This window comes from Petromyzon marinus, chromosome 3, assembly GCF_048934315.1.
Source record: "Petromyzon marinus isolate PM22_M1 ecotype Great Lakes invasive population chromosome 3, UKy_Petmar_22M1.pri1.0, whole genome shotgun sequence".
Taxonomy (NCBI): Eukaryota; Metazoa; Chordata; class Hyperoartia; order Petromyzontiformes; family Petromyzontidae; genus Petromyzon; species Petromyzon marinus.
The window spans coordinates 15,726,125-15,741,594 of NC_133669.1; the positions used below are offsets into that span (position 1 = coordinate 15,726,125).

At 42.4% G+C, this 15,470-nt stretch overlaps 1 protein-coding gene across 6 annotated transcripts in view; it reads right to left on the bottom strand.

Annotated features, from left to right (window-relative positions):
- Positions 1-2,941: 2,941 nt before the first annotated feature.
- The window catches only part of LOC116955148 (glutamate receptor 4-like), an 80,821-nt gene continuing 68,292 nt past the window's right edge, over positions 2,942-15,470 (bottom strand). For 4 of the 6 annotated variants that reach the window (XM_076074901.1, XM_032976175.2, XM_032976168.2 and 1 more), the window contains exon 17: positions 2,942-14,154. In XM_076074901.1, coding sequence (XP_075931016.1) covers positions 13,906-14,154 — 249 coding nt within the window. In that variant the 3' untranslated portion in view covers positions 2,942-13,905. Of the gene's footprint in view, positions 14,155-14,607; positions 14,661-15,470 lie in introns of all 6 variants that reach the window. The other 2 variants (XM_032976190.2, XM_032976182.2) reach the window with 2 other exon arrangements.

Sequence of the window (15,470 nt, forward strand, 5' to 3'; positions counted from 1 at the left end):
AAGTGGGTAGTGGGTTTGTGGGAGGATGGGTGAGTGGGTGTGTTTCTTGTTGTGAACTGCAGTTTGGTGAGTGGGTGGGTGAGTGATCAATTTAGTGAGTGGGTGACTGGGTGAGTTGGTTTGGCGAGTGAGTGTTTGAGTGAGTTTACTATTTTAACATGAAATTTGTTGAGTGGGTGAGTGTGGGTTAGTAACTCAGTGATTGAGTCAGGTGGTTGCTTGTCAGGCAGCATAATACAGCGACGCTGTTCTTCGGGGCTTCTTACTTACAACCGCTTCCCATTGTTGAGCAGTTGTTGTGCAACCTGCTTAGCAGTAACATTTGACACGGCTGGAGGTGTGATGTCACCTCCTAGTTTTCTTATGGTCGCCCAGATTTTCTTACTGTTATGTGTCAGATTGGTGTTCAGCGTTGCGGTGAGGTGTGGCAAGCTGTAAACCCCAGGCTACTGTGGGCTCGCCTCCCCATGAACGGGAGGTGAGAAATTGTGGTGGTTGCTTATGCCCCCACCCAAGATGAACATAAGTGGAGGAATGCAGGCGACGCCAATGAGTCCGATGCCATCCATGACCTCCTGTGGCAGGTGCTAGCTAAAGTGGCCCCTCAGGATATAGTCATCCTGTTGAGCGACTTTAATGCCCGAGTAGGTCTTGGCGCTGGCACCTGGGCTGGAGTGATTGGAAGGCATAGGCTAGATCAGCTCATTAACAACGGGAGGAGAGGCTGCTCGTCTTCTGTGCCAACCCATGGGCATGCAATTACCAACATGCTGTTCCAGCATCGATACATCCAAACATCATGGATGCACACTGGGTCAAAGAAAGAACATCTGATGGACTATTTAGTGACCCATGGTACCTGGGTCTATCCCGTGACCTGCCAGCGGGCGTTCGACACTTCACATGGTCTTAAAAGTGCATATTGCCTTGCATAAGCGCCGTGGTGACATCACCGCCACTTAGTGAATGGCGTTTTTGTTGTTCATGAGTGGGGAGTGGTAGTGCAACGTTTAGCGCGCTGCACTACGAACTCAGCAACCCGAGTTCGATTCCTGCTCATGCTCAACACCAGTGACAATTATCTATACCGGTCATGGGCCTCCCGTACGTCGACTCAGTCATAAATGAGTACCTGGTGTGATGTGTAAATGTCGCCACTAGGGAGACAAAGGCGACCAGGCGTGGTGCTGGCCACCCACCCCCTCGTGTGGTGTGCCAGCCTTCATAGGTGCTCAATAACAGCACTGTCCCCAACAGTCTGTTAATAGGCTAAACGGGGGTCTTTTGTCTTTGTTTGCCCACATGATGCTTGAAGGGCAATGGTTGAGGTGCGACTCCCTCCCCTAGCCAGCCCGGCACCACCGTATCAGCCAATGATACAGTACTTCCATGTACAGTATACTCACGAAAGGACAACCCCCACAATAGATAAATTGGTATACAAAGAGGTTGTCCGCAATAGGTCGAAACCGCACTCGATAAACCCGCAATATTCAAGGGTCTCCCGTATTGCTATTCTATCAATGTTCCATGTAAAAACTGTCAGAAACGGGTAGCAATTTTGTAGATTTTATGTCACCATATCGGATAGGCCCATTAACTCTGTTGCAAGAGACATTGGTGATCAATAGTTAATGGGAACTGTTATCAATTTTATACAGCTTAGTTTCTAGTCATATATCAATGATAATTGTAGACGACAGCTGTCAAATATGATGGCCACTCTTACAGCAATTCAATGCACCAGAAGTTTTAACAATGAATGAAAATGCTGCTGTGCTTTGGCGGTATGACCATTGGGGATAAATATTGATCCTTGAGAAGGAAAGCCGACCTGAAGTGTTGTTGTCTTGCAAGGCAATTTACATCTCAAGCAGAGGGAAGCCGATGCCATTCATGGCCGTCACCAGAAAGGCCTGAGGCACTCTATCAAAGGGAAAACCAGTCAACATTAATGATGTTGATGCTCATGCAATATGAAGAGACAGCCATGGGCATAACACACAAGTATGTTATCTCAGATAACCACTTCATCATAAAATGAGGAACGGCAGAGATGCTTGATGAGGTTACACATATAGGGGGAGATTCATGGGTTAAGTGGGGCTGATAGGCAGGCCCGACATTCTCATGGATAATGTTGATTCCGACAACAAAGAATAACTCTTCTTCAGGAAGGTCTTCTATCATCAATCATTGGCTACGTATTTTTGCTCTGTAAACCGGAATCATCTCGAGGTGCATCCAGGCTTGATGAGCATTTTACAGATCCTTTATCAGATGGAGTCTACTTGTGTATATGCCTGGAAGGACTGTCCCACTACAAGATCAATTAGATTAAGAAGCAGCAGATAAATGTACTCAATGCACTCCTTGATGGCCATGGAATAACTTTGACAATGTAGCTATGTGGGTTATGTCTTACTAACAAAGGGCATCAACTTAAGGCCAAAATAATAACATGAGAGTGGTGTGGCTAACACCACTGCCATCTCCCCTTTATAAATGTTTGGATGCTATACCAGGTACTACTTATTTAAGGCTGAAAATACAGGAGGTCCAGGACAGATTCTAAACCCGCTTGCTACTGTTGTGCTTTATGGCCAGTAACTGAACCCAGGTCACAGAAATCCATAGCGCAGTGAGTGCACCTCCACTCAGCAGCGAGTAACTTCAAATACCCTGGGGAGATACTCAATTATGGTTTTATAAATAACAAGTGCCATTTGCAGACGGCATAAAGGGATTGGACAATAATAATAATAAAAAAATTAAACATTGTTGCCCTACAGTCACCAGTCAGGTTTTCAAAGATATTGGGATTGCACATTGCAATCCGGAAGTTTAGATTAGGCCACTGTTGTAATATTCATGTTATTCAATTAATAGAGGAAACCTAACCACTACACACACACACGTGATCATGACTCACAGGCTCGTGTTCCGCTATTCAATATATTTTCTAAAAAGTTTTCGAAATCAATTTTCGCGTCGCTTACATCTGCACGTCTCCAAGTGTAATAACATCGGTTGCTAAACACGCACACATTCAAAACACATTCAATATAAATGTATTGAGGCTACTGCCATTAGCGATATTAAAGTCATACTTTTTTGCTTCTTGAAAGGTATATTTTTTTGTTTCAGTAAAAAGCAGTAAAATATTAGTTTGACCACCATCCGCCACTTATGGGGCATCACAAGTACTCCAGCCAAACACGCGAGAGTGAATACCCAACCACATCCTTTAGATCCACGTGCAGCACATATCGCAGTCGGGAGTGAGACAGTAAGGCAGTGCTAACACCAACACCAAAAAGCGAACAAAAACTTACAAGGATATACATTGCCTTTGATGGTGTGGCAAACAGCTTGGGAGTGGGGAGTGCAAAAGCCAAAAAAATATTAGCCCCTACCCCTGTCCTTTAAAAAAACACTATCTCTTCAACTGGCCAAACAACCACCAGCAATAGCACCCCTAATTATAACCCTAACTAGTCTACTGTTAGGACTATCCCTCCAACTGACACAAATCCTACAACTAGCCCCACCTCTAGTGCTTCATCGGGCTCCATTACTTTTTGTTCACTTTTCAGTCTTGGTGCTTACATCAGGCATCGCGAGACGCGTTCAAATATTGAAACCATTAACTCTTGAAGGAAACCTCACATTCCACCCAGAGAAGTGTAATACTGCACCGGCAAGTTTACAGAGGGCAGTCTGATGGGCGTTCTCTTATTAGGGGTTTCTACTCAGTGAAAAGTTGCAAGGATGCCTTGGAACCATTTTTCATATTTTACTGAAACCTGGAAGGTATTGTGTCAGCATGTACCAACTCTCCACCCAGCGATTCGAGGAACTCTTGCAATTACGGGGTCACGATACAGAGTCATGATTCAAATCAAGCCATCATTTTTACGTCCCATGTTTACCAACTTACTTGATTTTTCACTCCTTTTTTTACAGTTTTCTCGAAATGTAACATTCGCATATCATGTACATATCATTGTCATCAATCATAATTGATCAATTGGAACATGCATGATTTGATGCATGTATCGTGACCATCAGGATAGCTATTAGTTGATAAATCTAAGCGTCGTTACATGCTCGGTTTTATCCTGCAATCTGATCCAGGGGCTGTTAATATCCAAGTGTGCACACAATGCAGCAAGGCTCCAGAGCACATTCTATTCAAAAGCAGCTACTTTTGTCTCCACAATTTGCGTAACATGACAGACTTGGTAAAGCCCTGAGCCAGGCCAAGAAGGAATAGGCCGCGTTTGCAAAGTCTGGCATGACAGAAACTACCAGGGTTGTCCTATGGGAGAGATGGGTGCCCAAAATAGGAATGTGGTATTTTCATTATAAGCATCCAGCACAGATGAGTCCTGCCCAAAACTTGGATGAGAAATGAGACTTTTTTTAATTTAAATAGAGCAGTTCCATGTAACGTATTTAAAAATAATTAAAATTGAAGTTGTGTATTTCGGCATGGTCTTCAATCACAAACCATTGGTTACATAATTTGACTGGGTAACCCGGAATCATCTCTAGGTGCACCCGAGCCTGATTATAGGCCTCGAAGGACTCCCCCCCCCCCCCCAAATAATGAAGAGATTGAGAAGCATCGGAGCAAGTGAACAACATTAATGCACTTCTTGAAGGACATGAAATGGCTCAGATCTCTAAACATTTATCTTTGACATTGTAGCTGCGTGGGCCTTACATCTTACTGACGAAGGGCATCCACTTAGCATGTTAAATCTGTCCAAGAACGGTAAGTGAGAACTAAATGACAAAACCTCACACCAGCACACACAAAACAATACGTTGAAAACTAATGGGGTAACCCCCCCCCCCCCCCACGTAATTAAATGAATTGTCACTATTCAGAGTCAATGTTCAATGAAATAATCTACTATTGTTTAACATTGTTGTAAATGTAATGGTCTCTTGTGGCTGGAAGTAGCAAGTGACCCCCACTACATACAATAAAAAATATATTGACCCTCACCCATGCGACTGGGTGTATGCATCTTGAGCTTAATAATTAATATTAACTACTGAAATAATGCATCTCCAGTCAACTTGCTTGTCTCCTGAGTTTATTTGTGGTGTTTATCATGGCAAACAATGCAAAACTGTGTAACGTGATTGAGGAGTTTAAGAAGTAGCATTGTCTATGAATCCTTATTGATTCTCGGTGAGGAGGAAGAATTGTGGATTAAGGGTGGTGGATAACAAGAAGTCTACTGAAAAATAGTTTGTCTGGAAAAATAAATTGGTTTTGCTTGGGAAATTAGGCCATACTGAAAAAGTATTGAAGACTCCGTGAGGGTATTCTCAGCAAGAGTATTTAACTTATTAAAGGGAAAATGCCCTTAAATGGTCTCAATAGGTTATCTTAGTTTGACTATTCTAAGTTTAAAGGTATTATTTTGACGTGCCTTATGTCGTGCTGATCCAGCAAACAAGAGTAATGTACAGTGAACACAGCGTAACTACATTGCAAGTTAGAAATAATGTGTAAAGTTGAAATGCTTCATGGGAATAATAATTTTGAATGACACAACACTTATATTTACCATTACTGAATATCTATGACTCTCAGCACGATCCTCTCATGTAATATTTTGTCAATATTTTCATTTTTGTGAGGAACCCAGAATACTCAGAGAAAAGCACACATAAGGGATGTTAGACATCTGTTTGTTATATCGGTTGGTAAGAATTTTACCTCTAAATTAACTAACCTGCTGGGTTAGGAACCTGATGGTATTACATTTTGGTCCAGCAGGTAGGCATCTCTCATTATCACGGCTCTTACCAGGATTGACCATTTAAGACTCTTTTCCATGTGACGTAAGAGTTACTGGGCACATAAATGGTCCCCCGTTGGCAACACCACAACCAGTCAAACATTAACACTGCAATTCTTAGAAAATCTAAATTACTAGTCTTTCTATTGACTGGTTTCATTTGCTAATTGGAAGCATTATTATATGGACAGAAACGCTTTAATATCCATTTTCTAACAATTGTGCCTTGCTGGACCACATGACAAAGAGGACGGTGTCAAGGTTCCGTTACACATGAGACGATATGAGAATCAATCTTGATTCTGAGGTTGTTTAAACAATTGGGTGGATGTAGAGGTTTTGTCACTCACCACTAAACCATTTTGCATGTGGTCGAAGGTTTGATTTCCATTACAGCCGGCCAGTGGGGTAATGTTATTGTTACTATTATTATGAAGGATGCTATTAGATATTAAGCGTATATTAAACACAACAGATGCGACTCATAAGAACGGAACCTTTTTAGTGCCACATCTTAAAAATATCCACGATTTAAAAATGACTCAAGTAAATTATAATGCAGTATTTTAACAACAGTATATAACTGCAGTACCCAGGTATACCTTGCAAGGTATTACCCTAAGTGGGCTTTCATTGGTTTGTATGATGCTGGAGAATATCCATTTAATTTGACCATAAAATAAAATTATATGTAATTTAACGGGTCCTTCACGATGATGAAGATGATGAAGATGCATACTAAAGGGTGTTTGGGCTTTGCGAGACCTACAGTGAGGGAAAAAAAGTATTTGAACCCCTGCTGATTTTGTACGTTTGCCCACTGACAAAGAAATTATCAGTCTAAAATTTTAATGGTAGGTTTATTTCAACAGTGAGAGACAGAATAACAACAACAAAAAATCCAGAAAAACGCATGTCAAAAATGTTATAAATTGATTTGCATTTTAATGAGGGAAATAAGTATTTGACCCCCTCTCAATCAGAAAGATTTCTGGCTCCCAGGTGTCTTTTATACAGGTAACGAGCTGAGATTAGGAGCACACTCTTAAAGGGAGTGCTCCTAATCTCAGCTTGTTGCCTGTATAAAGACAACTGTCCACATAAGCAATTAATCAATCAGATTTCAAACTCTCCACCATGGCCAAGACCAAAGAGCTCTCCAAGGATGTCAGGGACAAGATTGTAGACCTACACAAGGCTGGAATGGGCTACAAGACCATTGCCAAGCAGCTTGGTGAGAAAGTGACAACAGTTGGTGCGATTATTCGCAAATGGAAGAAACACAAAAGAACTGTCAATCTCCCTCGGCCTGGGGCTCCATGCAACATCTCACCTCGTGGAGTTGCAATGATCATGAGAACGGTGAGGAATCAGCCCAGAACTACACGGGAGGATCTTGTCAATGATCTCAAGGCAGCTGGGACCATAGTCACCAAGAAAACAATTGGTAACACTACGCCGTGAAGGACTGAAATCCTGCAGCGCCTACAAGGTCCCCCTGCTCAAGAAAGCACATATACATGCCCGTCTGAAGTTTGACAATGAACATCTGAATGATTCAGAGGACAACTGGGTGAAAGTGTTGTGGTCAGATGAGACCAAAATGGAGCTCTTTGGCATCAGCTCAACTCGCCGTATTTGGAGGAGGAGGAGGAATGCTGTCTATGACCCCAAGAACACCATCCCCACCGTCGTTGTGGTTATTGCAAACATGATGCCTTGAATAAAGGTGTCAGTTTTTGTGCCAGTTAAAAGGGTAAAACCTATTACTATATGGTGGTGGAAACATTATGCTTTGGGGGTGTTTTTCTGCTAAGGGGACAGGACAACTTCACCGCATCAAAGGGACGATGGACGGGGCCATGTACCGTCAAATCTTGGGTGAGAACCTCCTTCCAGCCAGGGCATTGAAAATGGGTCGTGGATGGGTATTCCAGCACGACAATGATCCAAAACACACGGCCAAGGCAACAAAGGAGTGGCTCAAGAAGAAGCACATTAAGGTCCTGGAGTGGCCTAGCCAGTCTCCAGACCTTAATCCCATAGAAAATCTGTGGAGGGAGCTGAAGGTTCGAGTTGCCAAACATCAGCCTCAAAACCTTAATGACTTGGAGAAGATCTGCAAAGAGGAGTGGGAAAAAATCCCTCCTGAGATGTGTGCAAACCTGGTGGCCAACTACAAGAAACGTCTGACCTCTGTGATTGCCAACAAGGGTTTTGCCACCAAGTACTAAGTCATGTTTTGCAGAGGGGTCAAATACTTATTTCCCTCATGAAAATGCAAATCAAGTTATACAATTTTTGACATGCGTTTGTTTGGATGTTTTTGTTGTTATTCTGTCTCTCACTGTTCAAATAAACCTACCCTTAAAATTATAGACTGATCATTTCTTTGTCAGTGGGCAAACGTACAAAATCAGCAGGGCATCAAATACTTTTTTCCCTCACTGTAGATACACAATTCACAATCTCAGCCCCACAAATGATCGTTTTCACCAAAACGTTTGGAAAATTGTGTAGACATAATTGAGCGTTCCACCGTGGCGAAATGTTTACTACCTCGCTTGGTATACAGGGACGCGTGGGTTCGATCCCGACCCTGACGCCTGCTGTATATTTTGAGTTTGCATGTTCTGCACTTGGAAACGTGGATTTTTCTCTGGGTCCTCCAGTTTTTCTCTCCACATTTAGAAACCTGCGTTTATAGTATTTGGCTGCTATATATTTCCACATAAGCCACTTCGTTGAGCTATCATTTGTGGTCAGGTCGCTCCTGAAAAATATCTATATAACTCAGTGGGCCTTACCTGGTAAAATAAAAAAAAAGTTTAGTTCCATTTTCATTTTACTGAGATAAACCGACCAACTTTACCAATTGTCTCTCTTCCATTACGATTAAACTGTCAACGTGGAAGGAGTAGTGACGATGTGATGGCTTAACTCGGCAACTTGAAGGTCAAGTTGGTCGATCACGCAGGGACAGTTCTTATTTTACACAATTTATTTAATGATTTTAAGTGAAGCTAAATGTGCTGACACCAAAGGAACACAATGGCACAATTATTCATTCCGCGTGGCAATGTCCAATTTACAGAAGAGAACAGAACTTAATAATTGTCTCGTACTGGGCAGCTGTGGCAGGAATCGAACTATTGACCGCGTATGAATTGGCTCAGTGGTAAGCAGGCAACCCACTCGGTCCACCCAGCCACACAAAACACCAATGTGCCAATCACGTGAACATATTCCACTCGGAATAAAGAGTCACCACGATAGATGGTTCCAGAATCCACATCTTAAATCAAGTTTGAAATCTCACACTACTGCAACAGTGTGATCATTTGTCTCAGACATGATGGCTGCAGCCACCAAGCCATAACAAACTGAGAGCTAACAATACATTTTACACCTGACAAATGGTAACACTAAATCTAGTCAAGTCAAAGTGTTAAAACATGTCATTAGTAATCCTAAATTATATTCTCACAATCTGCACAAATAGGTCTGACAACAATGTGTAATCAATATCACCAATGTATTGGACAAGCTATTAAAATAACTTGGTTGATAATGACGGCTCAAAGAACAGGCTGAATGAAAGGAAGGCAGAACCCAAAGCACGGTTGATCATTGCAGACACCATTTATCCTGGCTCATCCAACGCACATTTGTTGCATTTATTCTTAAAGTACATCCTTTTTGAGTAAAATTTTAAGGTTGAAGCCTGAATCTTAAAATGGAATGCCACGTCAGCATGATTCATGCATTACAGAGTGATGGGGCGTCTGTGCAGAAATAATGGAAATCAACACACGTCTCCGATACATTTACATTATTTTTTTCTGAAATTGAAACCCACTCATTTTGCATATTGAGGCATCAGACTTTATCAATTCATGGCAACAATAAATCTTCCAGTATACATTTGCCTCCATTAATTATGTCAACGCCTTCGAGTGGTTACATCGGGATGCACGTGCTAAGTGGGGATGCACGTGCTAAGTGGGGATGCTCTGGAAAAATGGACATTCAAAAATCCAGAATTTTAGGTGGAGCTGGATTAGAATTCGTAAATCTTCAGTTGTGTATTCAGAGAAACAAATATTCATGTTACTGTAAATGGCTATTGTCACTGGATCTAAAACAAAATGAAGCAGTTGTTTTTTGGGTTGTGCTTTCCTTTTTAAGACAGTTTAAAAAAAAACTAGTGATTCTGCTTGTTCTTAAAACCGGTCAAAAAAAAAAAAACTTAAGACAATGAAACCGAGTCTCCTGGAGATATCTCAAGACTGTGATTCACAAACCCAGTCTCATGGAGCCAATCTCCAAGATTTTCAACCGAAATCCAGTCTCCTGGAACCAAATCTAAAAACTCCAATTCATAAATACGGTTCCCTGGAGCTGAGTGTCAAAATTCCAAAGCTGATAGCCAGGACTCTTTAGACAAGTTTCGATCCCCCGACCCTGAAAAATGGACTTGTCGTCTCAGATCTAAAGAGCCTCGCACAAGTGGGTAATGTAGCGCACTTTGAGTTGGATGTTTAGCTTGAAGGGCCCATGGAGGATCCATCCATATGCCACACTCTTGTTGCTTATGATACATTGTGTCCACTTCCACTGTGCAATGCAGCTCCAAATGGCACAGGTTTTGCGCTTAGCGCGGTAAGTGGCCCACGTCATGTATGGCTCCAAATATTTCATTTTTTGCAATAACATTTTTTTCCCAGCGTCTCTTCAGAAAACATCAGCAACAATTCCCTCGCAGGCATTCGCTGGAGCTTCTTAGTTCAGTGTGCTGTTTTTAAACATTCATTTTACTTAACTATTGACCCTTATTGGTAAACAAATTACCAAAAAATGATAACCATTGTGCAGTGATTACCAATCAATAATCTGAGCCAAGTATGCATTGGTTGACAGGTGATCAAATCCAGTTGAGTTGACCAAGGGAAGGTTTTTTACTTTGTGGTAATTTCAGGCAGAGCTGATGTTCAGTTGACCAAGAGCAGGTAAACATTTCAGATTCAGCCAATTTTGGTGATATTTCAAGCTGAGTAGACCTATAGGAGTTCAGGATCTTCATATTTGGTCCAATTCATGAAACACAAAGTATCACATTATCTTTAATTATCGTAAGCCTTAAAAATTAACAATCTCAAAAAAACATAAAAAAGATACTTTGCTTGCCATTGCTATTTTCCTTTTGTCATTTCAATCTTACATTGATGCAGCAAACAAAAAAGACATTCGAGCGGGTTAAAAAATATCATGACATCAACCAAGGTCTACACGCCTTCACAAATCTGGTGTCTGAAGAAAACTATTTCGGACGAGTTAAACTAGAAAAGAATGAGAACTTGGTTTCACACTTGGTCCAGTTGAGCCCATATCCGAGGGCTGATTTGGCAGATAGGCACAGAGTTAATCGCTCGCGAATCAACATGGCCAAAGAGGATACTGAAGTCGTGTAACAATATAACTGCAACATTAAAAATGCTTTTGATATCACGCCCTTTGATATAGCCGCCTATGATAAAGCGCCCTATGTGCCAAGGCATCTCAGCATTTTAAAATCAGATCTCATGAAGAACATTTTGAAACGGAACCACCATTGGCAGCTATGCCTGGGGGCACATGATGAACTAAGCATCTGGCTTGCAAAACGCGCCTTAGTGTGACAGTAGGGGAGTGACGCAACCACAAGTGGGTAACACTGTAATTGGTGGAGTTTTTACTTAATGTCTAAGGTGGCAATTGAAGGATCAGCGGATGTTTTCAGCCCATCTACAGCCAACTAGTGTTAGCCACGTTGAGTTCTAGTGGTCCGTAATGAGTGCAGGCAACGGATCAAATCTTTCCTACACTTAGCACTGGAGATCCCGATAGAGCTGTTAACGCATTAAAAGTTCTCCACATTGAAAACAATTTCCAGTAGTCGTGTATAGATTTGAAACACATTTATACATTTTTTTTCAGGAATGACAAATTATAGAATTTGGTGGAACTTTTAAATAGTGTGAGACAAGCAAAGACACCCTAAGAAAATATTAGCTCTGTTTTAGAGACAGGGCTTTGTATCAAATAATAGAAGCATTGTATATTGATGTGACCAGGGCTCTGTATTAAATGCAGGATAGCAGTTAAGTCTCAAGACAAAACTTGTGGTAAACTCCACAATATAATACAAGCATGTTTTATTGGACGAATCCGCAATGAATCAAAGAGCTTAACTCTGTGTCTATTAGCCAGTGACAAATTTGTAATTTATTCAACTCATCATATGATAATAAAGCCGGAAGAAGAAAAATGGTTGATTCTTTTGTTTTTAACTCATACAAATGTGGTAAACAAATTTACACACAGGACAGTGTCATAACAAAGGGTAGTGTGTTTGGGTGGCAGTCTCAATGTGACACAGGAGTCAGAGGGCCGGCCTCTCCAATGCATGGCGCATCCTGTAGAAGAAAGTCTACCAACATTCTACATTCACACACACAATCGAATCACGGCAATGTTCATGATCCATTAGAATCTGCAAGGATCACCTTCCCAGATCCATTAATTTAAGTCAATACATTGTTCAGAAACAATGCTCCATCCACTCAACATCTGTTGAACACGTGACCAATTAAAAACAAAATTACTCGTGCGGCTCCTGGGTAACCAATTTTTGTCTCAGCGATGCCTTTCGTAAAAAAAAAATCCTCTTCCCACCCGTGGCTTCTACAACACAAGGTGCGGGATGAGACATACCAGGGTATGTCAACATTTGGAAGAGCAACCCCCTGGACAAAATCGAATCCAAGGGGATGGCATCAAATGATAAGAACAGGATGGTTCACCTCACCCTTGTTTTCCCTCCGGATTGAACAGCAAGTGCTCCACTCTCATGCCCTCTGACTTACTCACTAATTTTAGGTCGCCTGGTGGTGCAGGAATGTGCTCTTTCTCTGCAAATCGTGCATTCCCTAAGCCTCAAGTCTTCACTCTAGGTTCTTCAGATGGCTTGGAGTCCTTTTTTTCCCTGTGTTTCTCTCTTATGTACCATCTCAGTTCGATCACTTGTTCTGCTCCCATCACTTGTTCTCCCTTTCTGAAGCCCCTCTCGTTCGTTTGTTTTAAACAGGGATCCCTCTCTCATCTTCTACTCCTTGAAGTCCATGTTAAGTTTGGGACCCTCTGTCTATCGCTCCTGATTCTGCTGCTGTTATTCCATTTATTGCAGTGGCTGCAACAGCCACCAATGCAATTAATTGTATTTCGGCCAACAGTAGCTGTTGTTGCTATTACCCTGTTGCTGAGAATACCTGCTGCAACCCCTCCTCATCCATCCGCTGCTATTGCCACCCGAGAATGCATCCAATGTTGCTATCAAAGCTTTTACTGTTACCTCTTACAGATGCCGCTACTGCTGCAGATTTACCCGCACTCGCAATTCCGCCACGTATTCAGACGCCACTGCTCCTTTTAAGTCACACTGTAGTCAGTATACCTCCCGTTGCAATACCCCCACTACCTACTGCTTCTTTTCTGTATACTTGTCCACCATTTCCTCCTTCTCCTGTTCCTCCACTTCTCAGTGCATCAGCTATGAGTACAACTTCTCTCTCTCCCATTGGTCCTGCAGCTCCTGCTGCTTGCTGATACACCTGCTGTAGTTGTTGGTGTAATTAGAACTCCTGTAAGTTTTGCTACTCTGCCAATGTTTACACTGTTCCAGACGCTCCTATTGCTTTGATCGTATTTTCCAACTGCTCCTGCTACACCAATGCTTCCAATTCTTCTGCTATTCCTGCTGTTGTCACCACTTATTCGACATCTCCTCCTCCACCACCTTGTGACCCAACTTCTGCTATCGATGCCACCGCTACGACTTCCAACCACTGTCAGTCCTGCTGCTGCAGCTGATGGAGCTGATACACACATTGCAACCTCTCCTGTACCTGCTGTAGCAGCCAATTCCACAGGTACTCTTTCAACACTAGCTGGTCCTGCCACTTCTGATGCTGCCATAATGCCTCCTTGCCGCCCCCCCCCAACCCCCGGCTCCAGCTGCTGTCACTGCAGCACCTCTGCCTCCTATTTAGTCCATCTGCTGCTGTGACTGCTGCTGCTGCTGAGCACTGATGGACGTATGTAGGGAGCCGGGGGACGTGAAGGGTGGCGGGGAGGCGGGGGGCGGCAGGGGCTGGGGGTGCACGAGCGCCAGTTTTGGGGGCAGCTCAGGGGGGCACATCCCCCCCCCTGGCATGAAGCGCGCAGCCTCCCCGCCACCAACACTGCCGGTGATGGAGAGGCGCGCCTTGTTCCGCAAGGCCTCCGCAAAGCTGACCTAAAGCACAACCGCGACAAATACCACCACTACGTCACACGCTGCGGGTCAAGGGAACATGGCACACACAGCATGCAGCCCTCTTCACGCTATGTGGAATGAGTGCATGAATTAATTCATGGGGTTTAATGAGTTAATGGCTGAATAAGTGGATGATTAGGTTAATTAAATAGTGTTATTTGTGCAATTCAGTATGGAGTTAAGTGAACGAGTCGAGTAAAACCTCTCGGAAGTCGGATTTGAGTTAGGTAACAAAATCAGAGTAACCCAGAAAGGCTCCTAGAAAATTTTAAAGAAACCAAAAACACAACTCAAAGCAGAATACGGTTTGCGTGCTAATAAAGCCGTGCATATCGGTTCCGTGGTCTGTCTGCATGCATAAGTCGACAGCCAAGAGCTTTGCCGGTAACAGTAATTTTATTGATAAATTATTCTTGTTTTTTACAGTAATACCTCTATTAACGAAGTAGATGCATTCCACGGCGTCTCGTCGTTGTCAGAAACTTCTTTGCCAGAGGAAAAGGGATGCGTTCCAGGAGTTCAGAGAAGGGGGGTAACAATAGGAAAACATTGGTGCACAGAAGCCTTCACTTTGTCCGCTTGGTTTACAATTGTCCTCAAGGTGGACTGCTCGAGCCATGGAGGACAGGGGAGGTAAGTCTGGAGAAGCATGCCGCTGAATGACCGCTGATACTATAACCAAACCTCACTGGATTGTGCCTGCAGGGTGCGCGCGGCATTTTGATTTTTACTCTTTTGAAATGCTTTGCATAATTTCTAAAATTTGTTTTCGATTTTTTTGTTAATGTTTTCGATATTTTTTGCAAATATAGAGGGCCAAAGGGTCCAACCATGGCCAAATTCGTTTTAAATGAGCTTCGTTCCCTGAGGAGTCGTTAACAGAGGTATGACTGTAATTATTTACATTGTTATTTGTTTTGAAAACCATACTTTAATTTTAAAAAATGTTGTCAAGAAAACAAAAGTAAGAAAAAAACCAGAGAGAGTGACAGTGTAGTACCCTAGGATGCCTCGTCAGCCATCCACATGCTCTGGTAGTGCTCTCACTTTTTAACAAGCATTTATTTTAAGACAAAATATATTCCACACACCAACTACCCTTTTGCAAAGAATGAACCTTGGCTTTCAATCTTTCATTCATGGTGATAGCAAGTGACTTAGATTAAACAATATAGTTGTGAGTCTTACGTGTCATTACATTGTAAATAGTCAGTTGTTAAAATGTAATCAACCGTTATAAAGTGCTTTTTTAAATGTTGGGTTTTAATTATGTGTAAATGTTACTTAAATAACGT